Below are 21,584 nucleotides of genomic sequence, written 5' to 3'. Positions count from 1 at the left end.
ACACACACACACACACACACACACACACACACACACACACACACACACACACGCGGCCGCCAGAAGGTTTTGTGAAACGTTTGTAGGTATAAGTCGGTCACTGTTAACAAGGACATGAACCTCATTAACATAAATGTTTATTCATCTTTTCTTTCAGTCTGAAATTGGATTCGGGAAGCTTGAGACATACATCAAACTGGACAAGTTAGGAGAGGTGTGTGTGTGTGTTGCTTCTTTCTCTCCCTCTGTGCTCAGACATACCGATTTGGCTTCCTCCTCTCCCTGATATCCTACTTCCTCCTCTCCCTGATATCCTACTTCCTCCTCTCCCTGATATCCTACTTCCTCCTCTCCCTGATATCCTACTTCCTCCTCTCCCTGATATCCACAGCTGCCTGTTTTTCCTCATTTGGCCATTTAACACTCAGTCATTCTACCTTCAACCTGGTCATTGAGTTCATGGAGACCTTGACCCCTCACCTCTGCTGATCATCAGTGTGTTTTAGAGGGGATCAGTTTGGCCAAGGACAGGTGCAGAAACACTCATCCGGGTCACATAGTGACGAGTTATTTGGGATGGAAGGTGATTTATAGATCAGTGATTCAACGCAGTCTAAATGTAATATAGTTCATCACATCATGATAATAATATCTCTGGATTTGGATCCTCCACCCCCCCTCTCTCATCTCTCACCCCTCTCTCCCTTTCTCATCTCTCACCCCCTCTCTCCCTTTCTCATCTCTCACCCCCCCCCTCTCTCACCCCCTCCCCCTCTGTCACCCCCTCTCTCCCTTTCTCATCTCTCACCCCCTCTCTCACCCCCTCTCTCCCTTTCTCATCTCTCACCCCCTCTCTCCCTTTCTCATCTCTCACCCCCCCTCTCCCTTTCTCATCTCTCACCCCCTCTCCCTTTCTCATCTCTCACCCCCCTCTCTCACCCCCTCTCTCCCTTTCTCATCTCTCACCCCCTCCCCTCTCTCACCCCCTCTCTCCCTTTCTCATCTCTCACCCCCTCCCCTCTCTCACCCCCTCTCTCCCTTTCTCATCTCTCACCCCCTCCCCTCTCTCACCCCCTCTCTCCCTTTCTCATCTCTCACCCCCCTCCCCTCTCTCACCCCCTCTCTCCCTTTCTCATCTCTCACCCCCCTCCCCTCTCTCACCCCCTCTCTCCCTTTCTCATCTCTCACCCCCTCCCCTCTCTCACCCCCTCCCCCTCTGTCACGCCCTCTCTCCCTTTCTCATCTCTCACCCCCTCTCTCCCTTTCTCATCTCTCACCCCCTCCCCTCTCTCACCCCCTCCCCCTCTGTCACCCCCTCTCTCCCTTTCTCATCTCTCACCCCCCTCTCTCACCCCTCTCTCCCTTTCTCATCTCTCACCCCCTCTCTCCCTTTCTCATCTCTCACCCCCCCTCTCCCTTTCTCATCTCTCACCCCCTCTCCCTTTCTCATCTCTCACCCCCTCTCTCACCCCCTCTCTCCCTTTCTCATCTCTCACCCCCTCCCCTCTCTCACCCCCTCTCTCCCTTTCTCATCTCTCACCCCCTCCCCTCTCTCACCCCCTCTCTCCCTTTCTCATCTCTCACCCCCTCCCTCTCTCACCCCCTCTCTCCCTTTCTCATCTCTCACCCCCTCCCCTCTCTCACCCCCTCTCTCCCTTTCTCATCTCTCACCCCTCTCTCATCTCTCACCCCCTCTCTCCCTTTCTCATCTCTCACCCCCTCTCCCCTCTCTCACCCCCTCTCTCTCTCCTTTCTCATCTCTCACCCCCTCTCTCCCTTTCTCATCTCTCACCCCCTCTCTCATCTCTCACCCCCTCTCTCCCTTTCTCATCTCTCACCCCCTCTCTCCCTTTCTCATCTCTCACCCCCTCTCTCCCTTTCTCATCTCTCACCCCCCTCTCTCCCTTTCTCATCTCTCACCCCTCTCTCCCTTTCTCATCTCTCACCCCCTCTCTCCCTTTCTCATCTCTCACCCCCTCTCTCCCTTTCTCATCTCTCACCCCCCTCTCTCCCTTTCTCATCTCTCACCCCCTCTCTCCCTTTCTCATCTCTCACCCCCTCTCTCCCTTTCTCATCTCTCACCCCCTCTCTCATCTCTCACCCCCTCTCTCCCTTTCTCATCTCTCACCCCCTCCCCTCTCTCACCCCCTCCCCCTCTGTCACGCCCTCTCTCCCTTTCTCATCTCTCACCCCCTCTCTCCCTTTCTCATCTCTCACCCCCTCCCTCTCTCACCCCCTCCCCTCTGTCACCCCCTCTCTCCCTTTCTCATCTCTCACCCCCTCTCTCCCTTTCTCATCTCTCACCCCCTCCCCTCTCTCACCCCCTCTCTCCCTTTCTCATCTCTCACCCCCTCTCTCCCTTTCTCATCTCTCACCCCCTCTCTCCCTCTCTCATCTCTCACCCCCTCTCTCCCTCTCTCATCTCTCACCCCCTCTCTCCCTTTCTCATCTCTCACCCCCTCCCCCTCTGTCACGCCCTCTCTCCCTTTCTCATCTCTCACGCCCTCTCTCCCTTTCTCATCTCTCACCCCCTCTCTCCCTTTCTCATCTCTCACCCCCTCTCTCCCTTTCTCATCTCTCACCCCTCTCTCATCTCTCACCCCCTCTCTCCCTTTCTCATCTCTCACCCCCTCTCTCCCTTTCTCATCTCTCACCCCCTCTCTCCCTTTCTCATCTCTCACCCCCTCTCTCATCTCTCACCCCCTCTCTCCCTTTCTCATCTCTCACCCCCTCTCCCTCTCTCACCCCCTCTCTCTCCCTTTCTCATCTCTCACCCCCTCTCTCCCTTTCTCATCTCTCACCCCCTCTCTCATCTCTCACCCCCTCTCTCCCTTTCTCATCTCTCACCCCCTCTCTCCCTTTCTCATCTCTCACCCCCCTCTCTCCCTTTCTCATCTCTCACCCCCTCTCTCCCTTTCTCATCTCTCACCCCCTCTCTCCCTTTCTCATCTCTCACCCCCTCTCTCCCTTTCTCATCTCTCACCCCCCTCTCTCCCTTTCTCATCTCTCACCCCCTCTCTCCCTTTCTCATCTCTCACCCCCTCTCTCCCTTTCTCATCTCTCACCCCCTCTCTCCCTTTCTCATCTCTCACCCCCTCTCTCCCTTTCTCATCTCTCACCCCCTCTCTCCCTTTCTCATCTCTCACCCCCTCTCTCCCTTTCTCATCTCTCACCCCCTCTCTCCCTTTCTCATCTCTCACCCCCTCTCTCCCTTTCTCATCTCTCACCCCCTCTCTCCCTTTCTCATCTCTCACCCCCTCTCTCCCTTTCTCATCTCTCACCCCCTCTCTCCCTTTCTCACCCCCCTTCCCCTCTTACCCCCCTCTCTCCCTTTCTCATCTCTCACCCCCCCCCTCTGTCACCCCCTCTTTACCTTTCTCATCTCTCACCCCACCTTCCCCTCTGTCACCCCCTCTTTACCTTTCTCATCTCTCACCCCCTCACCTCTCTCAACCCCCTTCCCCTCTGTCACCCCCTCTCTCCCTTTCTCATCTCTCACCCCCCTCCCCTCTCTCATCCCCCTCTCCCCCTCCCCTCTCTCATCCCCCTCTCCCCCTCCCCTCTCTCATCCCCCTCTCCCCCTCCCCTCTCTCATCCCCCTCTCCCCCTCCCCTCTCTCATCCCCCTCTCCTATCCCTCTCCCTTTCTCATCTCTCACCCCCTCATCTCCCTCTTCCATCCCTCTCTCATCCCCTCTTACCCCCCCTCTCTCCCTTTCCCCTCTCTCACCCCCCTCCCCTCTCTCATCCCCCTCTCCCTCTTCTATCCCTCTCCCTTTCTCATCTCTCACCCCCTCCCCTCTCTCACCCCCTCTCATCCCTTTCTCCTTCTCTCCCTTTCTCATCCCTCTCTCCCTCTCTCTCATCTCCCTCTTCCATCCCTCTCTCTAATCTCTCTCTCTCCCCTCTCTCCATCCAGGGAACGTATGCTACAGTGTTTAAAGGAAGGAGTAAACTGACAGACAACCTGGTGGCTCTGAAGGAGATCAGACTGGAGCACGAGGAGGGAGCACCTTGCACTGCTATCAGAGAGGTGTCCTTACTGAAGGACCTGAAACACGCCAACATAGTGACGCTGCACGACATCATCCACACAGACAAGTCCCTGACATTAGTATTCGAGTACCTGGTGAGACATTCCCTTCTGTTACAACTTCTAGCCTACGGTGGAAAGACTAGATAATAGCCTACGGTGGAAAGACTAGATAATAGCCTACGGTGGAAAGACTAGATAATAGCCTACGGTGGAAAGACTAGATAATAGCCTACGGTGGAAAGACTAGATAATAGCCTACGGTGGAAAGACTAGATAATAGCCTACGGTGGAAAGACTAGATAATAGCCTACGGTGGAAAGACTAGATAATAGCCTACGGTGGAAAGACTAGATAATAGCCTACGGTGGAAAGACTAGATAGTAGAATGTGAAATCAAAGCGATAGTTTGACAAATACAATGATCTTATTTTTCGTTCATGTGCTGTTGGTTGATCCTTAAAGTATTTTTAAGTTCACATCACTTGTAGTCCCGGCAGGTTCTATCTAGATGCTGTGTTGGGTGTTTTGTGTTGCTGCTGTATTCTGTGTCCCTTTCTGATTGACTGGTTTACTTCTGGCGCTGACAGAGATGGCCGCCTCGCGTTCCTAGGAAACTATGCAGTATTGAGTGTTTTTTTACGTGCTATTTCTTACATTGGTACCCCAGGTAATCTTAGGTTTTTATAAGATTAGGTTTTATATATAAGAGCAAGGTCAACTCACCATCATTACGACCAGGAATATGACTTTCCCGAAGCGGATCCTGTGTTTTGCCCACCACCCAGGACAATGGATCGGATTCCAGCCGGCGAATCAAAACAACAACGCTGTAAAAGGGGCAAACAAGGCGGTCTTCTGGTCAGGCTCCGGAAAGGGGCACATTGCGCACTGCTCCTCGGCATACTACTCGTCAATGTCCAGTCTCTTGACAACAAGGTTGATGAAATCCCAGCAAGGGTAGCATTCCAGAGGGACATCAGAGACTGTAACATTCTTTGCTTCACGGAAACATGGCTCACTAGAGAGACTCTAACGGAGTCGGTGCAGCCAGCTGGTTTCTCCACGCATCGCGCCGACAGAAACAAACATCTTTCTGGTAAAAACAGGGGCGGGGGGGTATGACTTATGGTTAATGAGACGTGGTTTGTTCATAACAACATACAGGAACTCAAGTCCTTCTGGTCACCTGACTTAGAATTCCTCACAATCAAATGTCGACCACATTATCTACCAAGAGAAATCTCTTCGATTATAATCACAGCTGCATATATTCCCCCCCAAGCAGACACATCGACGGCCCTGAACAAACTTTATTTGACTCTATGTAAACTGGAAACCACATATCCTGAGGCTGCATTCATTGTAGCTGGGGATTTTAACAAGGCTAATCTGAAAACAAGACTCCCTAAATTCTATCAGCATATCGATTGTGCAACCAGGGCTGGTAAAACCCTGGATCATTGTTATTCTAACTTCTGCGACACATATAAGGCCCTCTCCCGCCCTCCTTTTGGAAAAGCTGACCACGACTCCATTTTGTTGCTCCCAGCCTATAGACAGAAACTTAAACCGGAAGCTACCACGCTCAGGTCTGTTCAATGCTGGTCCGACCAATCTGATTCCACACTTCAAGATTGCTTCGATCACGTGGATTGGGATATGTTTACGCATTGCGTCAAACAACAACATTGATGAATACGCTGATTCAGTGAGCGAGTTTATTAGCAAGTGCATCGGTGATGTCATACCCACAGCAAATATTAAAATGTTTCCAAACCAGAAACTGTGGATTGATGGCAGCATTCGCGCGACACTGAAAGCGCGAACCACTGCTTTTAACCAGGGCAAGGTGACCGGAAACATGACCGAATACAAACAGTGTAGCTATTCCCTCCGCAAGGCAATCAAACAAGCTAAGCGTCAGTATAGAGGCAAAATAGAGTCGCAATTCAACGGCTCAGACACAAGACTCATGTAGCAGGGTCTGCAGTCAATCACGGATTACAAAAAGAAAACCAGCCCCGTCGCAGACCATGATGTCTTGATCCCAGACAGACTAAACAACTTTTCTCGCTTTGAGGAGAATACAGTGCCACTGACATGGCCCGCTAACAAAACCTGCGGACTCTCCTTCACTGCAGCCGACGTGAGTGAAACATTTAAACGTGTTAACGCTCACAAGGCTGCCGGCCCAGACGGCATCCCGGCCATGTCCTCAGAGCATGCACAGACCAGCTGGCTGGTGTGTTTACGGACATATTCAATCAATCCTTATCCCAGTCTGCTGTTCCCACATGCTTCCAGAGGCCACCATTGTTCCTGTTCCCAAGAAAGATAAGGTAACTGAGCTAAACGACACCTACAGAACTCACTTCCGTCATCATGAAGTGCTTTGAGAGACTAGTCAAGGACCATATCACCCCCACCCTACCTGACACCCTAGACCCACTCCAATTTGCTTACCGCCACAATAGGTCCACAGACAACGCAACCACACTGCACACTGCCCTAACCCATCTGGACAAGAGGAATACCTATGTGAGAATGCTGTTCAACGTCTACAGCTCAGCATTTAACACCATATTACCCTCCAAACTCGTCATCAAGCTCGAGACTCTGGGTCTCGACCCCGCCCTGTGCAACTGGGTACTGGACTTCCTGACGGGCCGCCCCCAGGTGGTGAGGGTAGGTAACATCTCCACCCCGCTGATCCTCAACACTGGGGGCCCCACAAGGGTGTGTTTTGAGCCCTCTCCTGTACTCCCTGTTCACCCACGACCGCGTGGCCATGCATGCCTCCAACTGAATCAAGTTTGCACTACAGTGGTAGGCTTGATTACCAACAACTATGAGACAGCCTACAGGAAGGAGGTGTGTGTGTGGTGTCAGGAAAATAACCTCACACTCAACATCAACAAAACAAAGGAGATGATCGTGGACTTCAGGAAACAGCAGAGGGAGCACCCCCCTATCCACATTGACGGGACAGTAGTGGAGAGGGTAGTAAAGTTCCTCGGCGTACACATCACGGACAAACTGAATTGGTCCACATACACAGACAGCATCGTGAAGGCGGCGCAGCAGCGCCTCTTCAACCTCAGGAGGCTGAAGAAATTTGGCTTGTCACCAAAAGGACTCACAAACGTCTACAGATGCACAATCGAGAGCATCCTGTCGGGCTGTATCACCGCCTGGTACGGCAACTGCTCCGCCCACAACCGTAAGGCTCTCCAGAGGGTAGTGAGGTCTGCACAACGCATCACCGGGGGCAAACTACCTGCCCTCCAGGAAACCTACAGAACCCGATGTCACGGGAAGGCCAAAATATCAAGGACAACAACCACCCAAGCCACTGCCTGTTCACCCTGCTATCATCCAGAAGGCGAGGTCAGTACAGGCGCATCAAAGCAGGGACCGAGAGACTGAAAAACACCTATCTCAAGGCCATCAGACTGTTAAACAGCCACCACTAACATTGAGTGGCTGCTGACAACATACTGACTCAACTCCAGCCACTTTAATATTGGAAAAATGTATGTAAAAAATGTATCACTAGCCACTTTAAACAATGCCACTTAATATAATGTTTACATACCCTACATTACTATTCTTAAATATACTGTACTCGATACCATCTACTGCATCTTGCCTATGCTGTTCTGTACCATCACTCATTCATATATCTTTACGTACATATTCCTTATCCCCTTACACTGTGTATAAGACAGTAGTTTTGGAATTGTTAGGTTAGATTACTCGTTGGTTATTACTGCATTGTCGGAACTAGAAGCACAAGCATTTCGCTACACTCGCATTAACATCTGCGATCCATGTGTCTGTGACAAATAAAATTAGATTTGATTTTGTTTGCCCCTTCCTCTTTGACAATGTCTGCCCCTTCCTGTTTGACAATGTCTGCCCCTTCCTGTTTGACAATGTCTGCCCCTTCCTGTTTGACAATGTCTGCCCCTTCCTGTTTGACAATGTCTGCCCCTTCCTGTTTGACAATGTCTGCCCCTTCCCGTTTGACAATGTCTGCCCCTTCCTGTTTGACAATGTCTGCCCCTTCCCGGTTGACAATATCTGCCCCTTCCCGGTTGACAATGTCTGCCCCTTCCCGGTTGACAATGTCTGCCCCTTCCCGGTTGACAATGTCTGCCCCTTCCCGGTTGACAATGTCTGCCCCTTCCCGGTTGACAATGTCTGCCCCTTCCCGGTTGACAATGTCTGCCCCTTCCCGGTTGACAATGTCTGCCCCTTCCCGGTTGACAATGTCTGCCCCTTCCCGGTTGACAATGTCTGCCCCTTCCCGGTTGACAATGTCTGCCCCTTCCCGGTTGACAATGTCTGCCCCTTCCCGGTTGACAATGTCTGCCCCTTCCCGGTTGACAATGTCTGCCCCTTCCCGGTTGACAATGTCTGCCCCTTCCCGTTGACAATGTCTGCCCCTTCCTGTTTGACAATGTCTGCCCCTTCCTGTGTGCCCCTTCCTGGTTGACAATGTCTGCCCCTTCCTGTTTGACAATGTATGCCCCTTCCCGGTTGACAATGCCTGCCCCTTCCTCTCCACTCACTTGTAGGACAAGGACCTGAAGCAGTACATGGACGACTGTGGGAACATCCTGAGCATGCAGAACGTCAAGGTGAGTGTAGTGTCTACAGATCGCCTGCCAGGTCTCCATATCTCCGTAGATATGCAAGGCTCCTTCAGTGCTAAAAGCCGAGGTCCGTGGGGCGACGCACAATTGGCATAGCGTCTTCTGGGTTAGGGAGGGTTTGGCCGGTAGGGATATCCTTGTCTCATCGCGCACCAGCGACTCCTGTGGCGGGACAGGCGCAGTATGCGCTAATCAAGGTTGCCAGGTGCAGGTGTTTCCTCAGACACATTGGTGCAGCTGGCTTCCGGGTTGGATGCGCGCTGTGTTAAGAAGCAGTGCGGCTTGGTTGGGTTGTGTATCGGAGGACGCATGACTTTCAACCTTCGAGCCCGTACGGGAGTTGTAGCGATGAGACAAGATAGTAGCTACTAACAATTGGATACCATGAAAAAGGGGGTAAAATTCAAAAATAAAAATAAATGTAAAAATTTTAACAGGAATTCCCGGTGGCTGAATAGCGAACAGTTTTATTATGGATTTTCATGCCAATTCGGTTGTCATACGCTACGCAGAGTTTGTGAATTGATGCTTGCTACTCTCACACACACACATTTCACGCCGTTGACAGGTGTCTGTGTGATTTTGGTTTCACACCACAAATTTAAATTCTCTCTGGAAAAAGGAAAAATAGTTATTCTGATCGAATGGAGATATTCGAGAAACGAACAAGCCTTTGTTCCTACCCATGCACAGTAGCTGAAGATGATTATCATTTTGCTGACTACACTACATGATTTATATTTCCACAGAAGTGTCCTGACTACCAGCAGAGGTCTGACATCATCTTTGTTGTTTTGTCTCAGATCTTCTTGTTTCAGATCCTGCGAGGTTTGTCCTACTGTCACAGACGGAAGGTTCTACACAGAGGTCTGACATCATCTTTGTTGTTTTGTCTCAGATCTTCTTGTTTCAGATCCTGCGAGGTTTGTCCTACTGTCACAGACGGAAGGTTCTACACAGAGGTCTGACATCATCTTTGTTGTTTTGTCTCAGATCTTCTTGTTTCAGATCCTGCGAGGTTTGTCCTACTGTCACAGACGGAAGGTTCTACCAGCAGAGGTCTGACATCATCTTTGTTGTTTTGTCTCAGATCTTCTTGTTTCAGATCCTGCGAGGTTTGTCCTACTGTCACAGACGGAAGGTTCTACACAGAGGTCTGACATCATCTTTGTTGTTTTGTCTCAGATCTTCTTGTTTCAGATCCTGCGAGGTTTGTCCTACTGTCACAGACGGAAGGTTCTACACAGAGGTCTGACATCTTTGTTGTTTTGTCTCAGATCTTCTTGTTTCAGATCCTGCGAGGTTTGTCCTACTGTCACAGACGGAAGGTTCTACACAGAGGTCTGACATCATCTTTGTTGTTTTGTCTCAGATCTTCTTGTTTCAGATCCTGCGAGGTTTGTCCTACTGTCACAGACGGAAGGTTCTACACAGAGATCTGAAGCCTCAGAACCTGCTCATCAACGAACGAGGAGAACTCAAACTGGCCGACTTCGGTAAGAGACATGTTCTCGTTCTACCCCGGGTTCTGGGGAGTTTATAACGCTCTTCGCACTTTCCTGCAGACCTGAACCGTACTCAGCTAGCTCCGATATTTCCTTTTCACTTAGTCTGATTTCTGCCACTATGGTGGAGGCGTAACCAGGCCAGCACAGTACAGGTCAGCTTGGTTCAGTTCGGCATGATTGCTGACAATGAGCCGGTCTATTCAGTGAAGACAGTAATGTTCCATTGTGTAACTCCTTGTTATTTTGTTCCAGGTCTGGCCCGGGCCAAGTCAGTCCCCACTAAGACGTACTCCAACGAGGTGGTGACGCTCTGGTACCGACCTCCTGACGTTCTACTGGGATCCTCTGAGTACTCCACACAGATAGACATGTGGTGAGTGAGCAGAAGTGACGTAGAACCAGCGTAGTACCGCGAGAGAACCAGCGTAGTACCGCGAGAGAACCAGCGTAGAACCGCGAGAGAACCAGCGTAGGACCGCGTGAGAACCGGCGTAGGACCGCGTGAGAACCGGCGTAGGACCGCGTGAGAACCGGCGTAGGACCGCGTGAGAACCGGCGTAGGACCGCGTGAGAACCGGCGTAGGACCGCGTGAGAACCGGCGTAGGACCGCGTGAGAACCGGCGTAGGACCGCGTGAGAACCGGCGTAGGACCGCGTGAGAACCGGCGTAGGACCGCGTGAGAACCGGCGTAGGACCGCGTGAGCATTTCTTGAGAATGGGTTATCAGAAGCCATGATCTTCTAATCTGAACTATATATGCAAAACTGAAATCCATCCTGACCCCCATATCGACCTCTGTATCTACCACGCTCTGACGTCCTTATGTTCCCTTGAATAATGAGAATAGCCATGCATCTAATTTACAGTGGAGGGCAGGAAATGTTCAGTGAATGATGGGTACAGACTCCCCCTATGAAGACTATGTATTGACTCTTATTTGACCCCGAACCTCATCTTTTCAACCCCAGGGGTGTGGGCTGTATATTTTATGAGATGGCTGCCGGGAGGCCTCTGTTCCCTGGCTCTACTGTGGAGGACGAACTGCACCTCATCTTCAGACTGCTGGGTGAGTGCTGTCACCTGGTGGTGGGTAAACAACATGACATGGTGAAATTAAATATATCTACTCTCTGTAATGTGTGTGTGTCATTTTGAATTTGCTTGTATGTGCCACGGCGCCACGCATTAAATTCTACTTTTAACCTTTTATTTAACCTACATCTTTGTAGACAGTCAGCTGCTAAGCTAGAACCCCTGTGACTGCCCTCTCCCCCCTCCAACAGGAACACCCTCAGAGGACAGCTGGCCTGGCATCTCCTCCATGGATGAGTTTAAGTCCTACAAGTTCCCCAAGTACAAGACACAGCCCCTCATCAACCATGCTCCCAGGTATGTAGGGCTGCAGGCCTGGGTACAGATCTGTTGTTTACATCATATTAAAGGGACATTTCACTCATAATTAAATGTTTGTCAGATGTTCTCAGACCGACAAGAGTAGGACACTAGTAGACCACGTTAGACCACTGCAGAGTTCTAAAAACATCTGACCATCTTTGATTTGAAACATGGTTATTTAGCAGACGCCTTTTTCCGAAGAAACTTAGATTCCCACACAGCAACATGTCCTTAAATCAGCTGGTGTCCAGGGAAAGGAACATGAGCTGGTGTCCAGGGAAAGGAACATGAGCTGGTGTCCAGGGAAAGGAACATGAGCTGGTGGTCCAGGGAAAGGAACATGAGCTGGTGTCCAGGGAAAGGAACATGAGCTGGTGTCCAGGGAAAGGAACATGAGCTGGTGTCCAGGGAAAGGAACATGAGCTGGTGTCCAGGGAAAGGAACATGAGCTGGTGGTCCAGGGAAAGGAACATGAGCTGGTGGTCCAGGGAAAGGAACATGAGCTGGTGTCCAGGGAAAGGAACATGAGCTGGTGTCCAGGGAAAGGAACATGAGCTGGTGTCCAGGGAAAGGAACATGAGCTGGTGTCCAGGGAAAGGAACATGAGCTGGTGTCCAGGGAAAGGAACATGAGCTGGTGTCCAGGGAAAGGAACATGAGCTGGTGTCCAGGGAAAGGAACATGTCAACACTGGGTGTTTCCTTTTACTGCAGTGGAATTACTGGCCCTTACTGGGTTTTGTAAGAGAAAAAGTTTTCTTTGTTTGTGTATGTGTGTGCGCACACCTCCCTTCCTGTGGAGGAAATCCTGTGGAATAGTTTACTCTGCTTCTTTCCTAGAGTTCACTACACCACCATGAGTCACTCCCACTGATCTCTAACACCTTTACCACTGCGCTCTCTCTCTTTCTCGCTCTTTCTCTCCCTCTTTCCCTGTCTCTTGCTTACTCTCTTGCTCCCCTCCCTCCCTTCCCTCTCTCCCTGTGCTTCTCAGGTTGGATACCGATGGCATTGAACTGCTGCTGTCATTTCTCAAAGTGAGTCCCACTACAGATACAAACAGATTGACTCATGTGAATAAATAATCCCCTGAGTTGCACCACTGTTCCAACACCTGTATCTGATCAACGGCAGCATGTTGTTGTTACATTGGGACAGTGGACTTGGTCGAATTTCACAGGAAAACTTAGTGTACATATGGCTTTGACACAGCAGTAATAACTTCACCAGAATGCTGATGTTTACAGCGCAGTGCTGCAGAAGTAATATTGTGTATTTATGTAGCTTCAAATGGAGTTGTATTGTGGCATATTTAACAGTTATTTAACTTCCCGGAGGCAGGAATTAATTAGCACTGTGGATGTTTCTCTATCATGGCTTTCCTGTCCAAGAACACACACACACACACACACACGCGCTTATTAAACAAACACACACACACTGTTTCTCTGTCGTTGCTTTCTCAGTACGAGTCCAAGCAGAGGATGTCTGCAGATGAGTCGATGAGACAGCCCTACTTCAGGAGCCTGGGGACACACGCACACACACTGCCAGAGAGTGAGTGATTTATACCAGCACACACACTGCCAGAGAGTGAGTGATTTATACCAGCACACACACTGCCAGAGAGTGAGTGATATATACACGCACACACACTGCCAGAGAGTGAGTGATATATACACGCACACACACTGCCAGAGAGTGAGTGATATATACACGCACACACACTGCCAGAGAGTGAGTGATATATATACGCACACACACTGCCAGAGAGTGAGTGATGTATATATACACACACACTGCCAGAGTGAGTGATGTATATATACACACACACACTGCCAGAGAGTGAGTAATATATATATACACGCACACACTGCCAGAGAGTGAGTAATATATATATATATATACACGCACACACTGCCAGAGAGTGAGTGATATATATATATATATATACACGCACACACTGCCAGAGAGTGAGTGATATATATATATATATATACACGCACACACACTGCCAGAGAGTGAGTGATATATATACACGCACACACACTGCCAGAGAGTGAGTGATATATATACACACACACACTGCCAGAGAGTGAGTGATGTATATATACACACACACACTGCCAGAGAGTGAGTGATGTATATATACACACACACTGCCAGAGAGTGAGTGATGTATATACACACACACACTGCCAGAGAGTGAGTGATATATATACACACACACACTGCCAGAGAGTGAGTGATATATATACACACACACACTGCCAGAGAGTGAGTGATGTATATATACACACACACTGCCAGAGAGTGAGTGATGTATATATACACACACACACTGCCAGAGAGTGAGTGATGTATATACACACACACACTGCCAGAGAGTGAGTGATGTATATATACACACACACTGCCAGAGAGTGAGTGATGTATATATACACACACACTGCCAGAGAGTGAGTGATGTATATATACACACACACACTGCCAGAGAGTGAGTGATGTACACATAAATATATATATACACTGCTCAAAAAAATAAAGGGAACACTAAAATAACACATCCTAGATCTGAATGAATGAAATATTCTTATTAAATACTTTTTTCTTTACATAGTTGAATGTGCTGACAACAAAATCACACAAAAATTATCAATGGAAATTTATCAACCCATGGAGGTCTGGATTTGGAGTCACAGTCAAAATTAAAGTGGAAAACCACACTACAGGCTGATCCAACTTTGATGTAATGTCCTTAAAACAAGTCGAAATGAGGCTCAGTAGGTTGTGTGTGGCCTCCACGTGCCTGTATGACCTCCCTACAACGCCTGGGCATGCTCCTGATGAGGTGGCGGATGGTCTCCTGAGGGATCTCCTCCCAGACCTGGACTAAAGCATCCTCCAATTCCTGGACAGTCTGTGGTGCAACGTGGCGTTGGTGGATGGCGCGAGACATGACGTCCCAGATGTGCTCAATTGGATTCATGTCTGGGGGACGGGCGGGCCAGTCCATAGCATCAATGCCTTCCTCTCGCAGGAACTGCTGACACACTCCAGCCACATGAGGTCTAGCATTGTCTTGCATTAGGAGGAACCCAGGGCCAACCGCACCAGCATATGGTCTCACAAGGGGTCTGAGCATCTCATCTCGGTACCTAATGGCAGTCAGGCTTCCTCTGGCGAGCGCATGGAGGGCTGTGTGGCCCCCCCAAAGAAATGCCACCCCACACCATGACTGACCCACCGCCAAACCGGTCATGCTGGAGGACGTTGCAGGCAGCAGAACGTTCTCCACGGCATCTCCAGACTGTCAGGTCTGTAACATGTGCTCAGTGTTAACCTGCTTTCATCTGTGAAGAGCACAGGGCGCCAGTGGCAAATTTGCCAATCTTGGTGTTCTCTGGCAAATGCCAAACGTCCTGCACGGTGTTGGGCTGTAAGCACAACCCCCATCTGTGGACGTCGGGCCCTCATATACCACCCTCATGGAGTCTGTTTCTGACCGTTTGAGCAGACACATGCACATTTGTGGCCTGCTGGAGGTCATTTTGCAGGGCTCTGGCAGTGCTCCTCCTTGCACAAAGGCGGAGGTAGTGGTCCTGCTGCTGGGTTGTTGCCCTCCTACGGCCTCCTCCACGTCTCCTGATGTACTGGCCTGTCTCCTGGTAGTGCCTCCATGCTCTGGACACTACGCTGACAGAGACAGCAAACTTTCTTGCCACAGCTCACATTGATGTTCTATCCTGGATGAGCTGCATTACCTGAGCCACTTGTGTGGGTTGTAGACTCCATCTCATGCTACCACTAGAGTGAAAGCACCGCCAGCATTCAAAAGTGACCAAAACATCAGCCAGGAAGCATAGGAACTGAGAAGTGGTCTGTGGTCACCACCTGCAGAACCACTCCTTTATTGGGGGCGTCTTGCTAATTGCCTATAATTTCCACCTGTTGTCTATTCCATTTGCACAACAGCATGTGGAATTTATTTTCAATCAGTGTTGCTTCCTAAGTGGACAGTTTGATTTCACAGAAGTGTGATTGACTTGGAGTTACATTGTGTTGTTTAAGTGTTCCCTTTATTTGTTTTGGAGCAGTGTGTGTATACAAAGAGTGTTCTGTGTGGTGTGTTCCTCATCTTTCTCTTTTTAACTTTCTATTTCTGACACGTGTGTTTGACAGGCATATCCATATTCACCCTGAAGGAGGTTCAGCTACAGAGAGACCCAGGCTATAGGAACTCTAACTATCCTGAGTCAGGTTAGTGGAGTCCGTCAGGGATCCACATTAGTACCACTTTTATATATATATATAAAGGTGTGCCTGTCACAGGCATAAATATATATTTTTTAAATTATATATATATATATTGTTTTTGGAAAATATATATTTAAAAAATATTTTTTTTTTTACTAATACTCAAAAACACACCGGTCCCTGAAAATATATTTTATAGCGCCTCTAAATAGTCTCCATTGACCTACTTTATTAACATTCTATTCAGTTGACTCTAATACGCTACTGCTTTAACATAAAACAATAGTAGTCTTGTAATTATTAATTTCTACTTTTCATTTGGTTGTTTTTGCTACCTTCAGGCAACGGCAAGAACAGAAGGCAGAGCATGCTCTTCTAAAGACTCCGAACGGTGGTGTGTTCAACAGATGAGGATGTCCTACCTACCCCGAAGAGTTATACAGACAGAGATGGTTCAGTCCCAGAGATGGTTGTCTACAAGGGGCCACTGGGGGGGGTTTAGGAGGTCCAGCCCTCTGTGCATCCCCCCTTTCTGCCAGGGCCCCCTATCTACAGTACTGTTGGACCCCTGGGGGCCCAGGCCAATGTGAAACTGGCTAAAAATAGAGATGTTTATACATTTTATATTTATTGGGGATAAGAGAGAACTTGCTGCTACAAATCCAACTACTGTCTAGAAGATTCTAACTGGCTCAGTCACTTTAAAAGAAAACATGCAATGTGTATAGTTGTTTTATTATTTGGAAGTGGTGGCATTGTGGTGGTTTTGTCCATTGATTTCCATTATTTCCACCTCAACACTCCAACTGTGACATACAGACAAACCGAGATCTTTGCTGAGGCAGAGTCTGACGTTTTGGGATTTTCTCTGTTCTGTTGCCGTACGTTGTGCTGTATTCAATCACCAACCTCCCATATTTCTGGACTATTCAATACATATCACAAGATACTGTTGAGGCCAGTACAGCCCTAGTGGATGGTGATGATCGTAGCGATTGTTCTATCTCTATGGTGACCATATCCACCTGCTTCCAACATGAAAGACTGTACCTCAATTTTGATAGAAGGTATGGGAGCAGTGATCGGCTTGGTGAATAATGGTTCACATAGTTGTTAGTAGGTACAGTTGAAGTCGGAAGTTTACATACACCTTAGCCAAATACATTTAAACTCAGTTTTTCACAATTCATGACATTTAATCCTAGTTAAAATGTCCTGTTTTAGGTCAGTTTTATTTTAAGAATGTGAAATGTCAATAATAGTAGAGAGAATGGTTTATTTCAGCTTTTATTTCTATCATCACAATGTCAGAGGGTCAGAAGTTTACATACACTCAATTAGTATTTGGTAGCATTGCCTTTAAATTGTTTAACGTGGGTAAAATGTTTCGGGTAGCCTTCCACAAGCTTCCCACAATAAATTGGGTGAATTTTGGCCCATTCCTCTTGACAGAGCTGTTGTAACTGAGTCAGGTTTGTAGGCCTCCTTGCTCGCACACGCTTTTTCAGTTCTGCCCAAAAATGTTCTATACGATTGAGGTCAGGGCTTTGTGATGGCCACTCCAATATCTTGACTTTGTTGTCCTTAAGCCATTTGCCACAACTTTGGAAGTATGCTTGTGGTCATTGTCCATTTGGAAGACCCATTTGAGACCAAGCTTTAACTTCCTAACTGATGTCTTGAGATGTTGCTTCAATATATCCACATAATTGTTCTTCCTCATGATGACTTCTATTTTGTGAAGTGCACCAGTCCCTCCTGTAGCAAAGCACCCCCACAACATGATGCTGCCACCCCCGTGCTTCACGGTTGGGATGGTGTTCTTTGGCTTGCAAGCATCTTCCTTTTTCCTCCAAACATAACGATGGTCATTATGGCCCAAAAATTATATTTTTGTTTCATCAGACCAGAGGACATTTCTCCAAAAAGTACAATCTTTGTCCCCATATGCAGTTGCAAACCGTAGTCTGGCTTTTTTATGGTGGTTTTGGAGCAGTGGCTTCTTCCTTGCTGAGAGGCCTTTCAGGTTATGTCGATATAGGACTCGTTTTACTGTGGATATAGATAATTGTACCTGTTTCCTCCAGCATCTTCACATGGTCCTTTGCTGTTGTTCTGGGATTGATTGGCGCTTTTCGCACCAAAGTACATTCATCTCTAGGAGACAGAACGTGTCTCCTTCCTGAGCGGTATGAAGGCTGCTTGGTCTCATGGTGTTTATACTTGCGTACTATTGTTTGTACAGATGAACGTGATACCTTCAGGTGTTTTGGAAATTGCTCCCAAGGATGAACCAGACTTGTGGAGGTCCACAATATTTTTTGAGGTCTGATTTTGTCTGATTTCTTTTGAATGTCCCATGATGTCAAGCAAAGAGGCACTGAGTTTGAAGGTAGGCCTTGAAATACATCCACAGGTACACCTCCAATTGACTCAAATGATGTTAATTAGCCTATCAGAAGCTTCTAAAGCTATGACATAATTTTCTGTAATTTTCCAAGCTGTTTAAAGGCACAGTCAACTTAGTGTATGTAAACTTCTGACCCACTGGAATTGTAATACAGTGAAATAATCTGTCTGTAAACAATTGTTGGAAAAATGACTTGTGTCATGCACAGAGTACTCTGGGCATTACATAAGTCATTTTAATATTGAGTTTTAATGACTCCAACCTAAGTGAATGTAAACTTCCCACTTCAACTTCCAACTTCCTAAGCGACTTGCCAAAACTATAGTTCGTGAACAAGAAATTTGTGGAGTGGTTGAAAAACGAGTTTTAATTACTCCAACCTTAGTGAATGTAAACTTCCCACTTCAACTGGATATGTAATGTAGTAGTGGAGCTTCTACCCTAATGCTCCCAACCAAGATTTAGAAACCCGAACTGGTTGGATCCAGAGGGAAAGGAGAACATTGAGACTGGATGTTTCCTTTGTGACGTCATGTCATTCTAGAATGATGTGGCCTCTTGTCATCATGACTCATGACCAATGAATGAACAAAGGCAGTATGAACAGAGACTTGGCTTCGTGGAATTTATGATTTAGGCATTACAGGAAGATGTCAAATATCTGACTTTTATTTTGTATTCTTCAGAACGCCCAGAGGCATTGGCCATGTTCCAGGTCACCTACATTGCGGTTGAGTTCCTCATGTTAGATTATTAAGTGGTATTGAGGAGGGTTCTTGCTAAATGAAATGCTACATACTCATTTGCAGAGAACATATCCAATTGGGCATAGATGAGAAAGTAGTATATATATTTTTAAAATGCAGTATATCTATAACTTAACAATCTGATTGTCTGTGCAACAGGACTGCACTGTAGGCGACCTGGAACATGGCCACTACCACCACCATGATGACGGTTTCCTCTTCTCCGCTCCTCTCTATTGCACCAAGCTTCCTGTGTCTGTGGTGAAGAGTATGTGAGCGGAGGTGAAATCTCACTGTGAAACCAGGCCAGATAGACTGAAGGTGTGTGAAACCAGGCCAGATAGACTGAAGGGGCGTGAAACCAGGCCAGATAGACTGAAGGGGCGTGAAACCAGGCCAGATAGACTGAAGGGGCGTGAAACCAGGCCAGATAGACTGAAGGGGTGTGAAACCAGGCCAGATAGACTGAAGGGGCGTGAAACCAGGCCAGATAGACTGAAGGGGCGTGAAACCAGGCCAGATAGACTGAAGGGGCGTGAAACCAGGCCAGATAGACTGAAGGGGCGTGAAACGTGAAACCAGGCCAGATAGACTGAAGGGGCGTGAAACCAGGCCAGATAGACTGAAGGGGCGTGAAACCAGGCCAGATAGACTGAAGGGGCGTGAAACCAGGCCAGATAGACTGAAGGGGCGTGAAACCAGGCCAGATAGACTGAAGGGGCGTGAAACCAGGCCAGATAGACTGAAGGGGCGTGAAACCAGGCCAGATAGACTGAAGGGGCGTGAAACCAGGCCAGATAGACTAAAGGGGCGTGAAACCAGGCCAGATAGACTGAAGGGGCGTGAAACCAGGCCAGATAGACGGAAGGGGCGTGAATTACCGACCATTATGTTTCTACTCTGCCATCCATTCTCATCTTACCTTCAAACAACCAACTGTTGGATTGCTTTTATCATTGTGTTGGTTGCCTGCTGTGTATGGGGGAGCATCACTGAAGCCCTCGGTCTGTAATGGTACCCTGTTCCTTATAGCATTCCAGGAAAACAGTCCCTTCTTGGTAGTATAACTTATTTTTAAAAAATAAACATTTTATTTCACCTAACTTTAACATTTTGTAATGAAGAGCACACATGTTCAACTTAATAATAATAATTTTTAAGTTGATTATTTCTATCTGTAACAGGGCGGACTGTACCGGGGCGGACTGTACCGGGGCGGACTGTACCGGGGCGGACTGTACCGGGGCGGACAATTTCAACTTAAATCAGCCATAAACCCCTTGTGACAGGGGGAATGGAAGCTTGAGGTGTGCATCAAAAAATATTTAATTGTTAAAACATTTTTAGCCTATCTATGGATAATGACAGGGTTGACGTGGTATGCTCGACCCGCTTGGTTTTCCACCACAAAACACCAGAAAAATGGAGGGTTGACCTTTTTCAAATGAACCAGTCTCATTAAATCAATTATAGTCTTGATTTGTCAAAGCAACAAAAATATAACTAGTACCTGAACCTAGACCAGCACTCCTACTCTGAACTGCCTCATGATGCTGTAGCAGTGCTGATCTTGGATCAGGTTTAACTTTTCAGACTCCTGCTCTGAGATGCTGTGTGAATACAGGGCCCAGCTCTCCTAGTGAACACAGTAGGCAGTCGGTCTATTTAACAGTGTTACATACCAGATGTTTGGTATTATTACTTTGACGGTATTTGTGGATCATTGTTATTAGTGTGGCATGTCATAAGGGATGCCCTCCTTTATATTTGAGATTTTTTTTCAGAGAAAGAAAATTAAACTGAAGATTATATGTAAGTGTCTGGTCTGTTAGGCTCCTGTTCCCTTACTTCTTCTAGTGGGGCGGTAGGGTAGCCCAGTGGTTAGAGCGTTGGACTAGTAACCGGAAGGTTGCAAGTTCAAACCCCCGAGCTGACAAGGTACAAATATGTTGTTCTGCCCCTGAACAGGCAGTTAACCCACTGCCGTCATTGAAAATAAGAATTTGTTCTTAACTGACTTGCCTAGGTAAATAAAGGTCAAATTAAAATGAGTGTAAGTACACACCCGATACATTGGGTGGTTTAGACCTCTGCTGTATAACTGTATATTAAGAAGACCAGAGGGCAGCGTCACAGCATTCAATGCTTCAGTTTTATTCAAAACAAGATTTCACCAATATAACATTATACAGAATATATACTGTATAGATCCGCTCCAGTATAAACAAAGAACATTACAAAAAACATTACAAAGTGTTACAAAAAACATTACAAAGAACATTACAAAAAACATTACAAAGAACATTACAAAGTGTTACAAAGCTTTTTAATTGATTTTGGAACCCCGTCTTCATATATATATATTTTTTTTTTTTTTGGGGGGGGGGCGAAAAACACATCAATGGTCTTTTCATTTTCAAAAGGCACACCCGGCGCTATTTGAAAAGCATAGTGCATTCAATACAATCATATATCATACAATGAAAACAACAATGTTTCACATTCTGTAATGATGATCACAATTATACTTCTAGAATGGGGGAGGTGGGTTCAGAGGGGGGAGATGGATGGGGGGG

General features: G+C 47.6%; 1 protein-coding gene across 3 annotated transcripts in view; it reads left to right on the top strand.

The window, feature by feature from the left end:
* The window catches only part of LOC124032414 (cyclin-dependent kinase 17-like), an 84,901-nt gene extending 67,804 nt beyond the window's left edge, over positions 1-17,097 (top strand). For 2 of the 3 annotated variants that reach the window (XM_046344809.1, XM_046344802.1), the window contains exons 6-16: positions 158-214; positions 3,919-4,128; positions 8,616-8,678; positions 10,066-10,189; positions 10,454-10,574; positions 11,171-11,268; positions 11,486-11,591; positions 12,590-12,632; positions 13,062-13,152; positions 15,778-15,855; positions 16,194-17,097. In XM_046344809.1, the coding sequence (XP_046200765.1) occupies positions 158-214; positions 3,919-4,128; positions 8,616-8,678; positions 10,066-10,189; positions 10,454-10,574; positions 11,171-11,268; positions 11,486-11,591; positions 12,590-12,632; positions 13,062-13,152; positions 15,778-15,855; positions 16,194-16,231 (1,029 nt within the window). In that variant the 3' untranslated portion in view covers positions 16,232-17,097. Of the gene's footprint in view, positions 1-157; positions 215-3,918; positions 4,129-8,615; positions 8,679-10,065; positions 10,190-10,453; positions 10,575-11,170; positions 11,269-11,485; positions 11,592-12,589; positions 12,633-13,061; positions 13,153-15,777; positions 15,861-16,193 lie in introns of those variants that run through there. The other variant, XM_046344818.1, reaches the window with a different exon arrangement.
* Positions 17,098-21,584: the final 4,487 nt, after the last annotated feature.

Source organism: Oncorhynchus gorbuscha, linkage group LG01 (genome assembly GCF_021184085.1).
Source record: "Oncorhynchus gorbuscha isolate QuinsamMale2020 ecotype Even-year linkage group LG01, OgorEven_v1.0, whole genome shotgun sequence".
Classification (NCBI taxonomy): Eukaryota; Metazoa; Chordata; class Actinopteri; order Salmoniformes; family Salmonidae; genus Oncorhynchus; species Oncorhynchus gorbuscha.
Note: the sequence above shows the minus strand (reverse complement) of the source record. Positions and strands in the feature narration are given on the sequence as shown.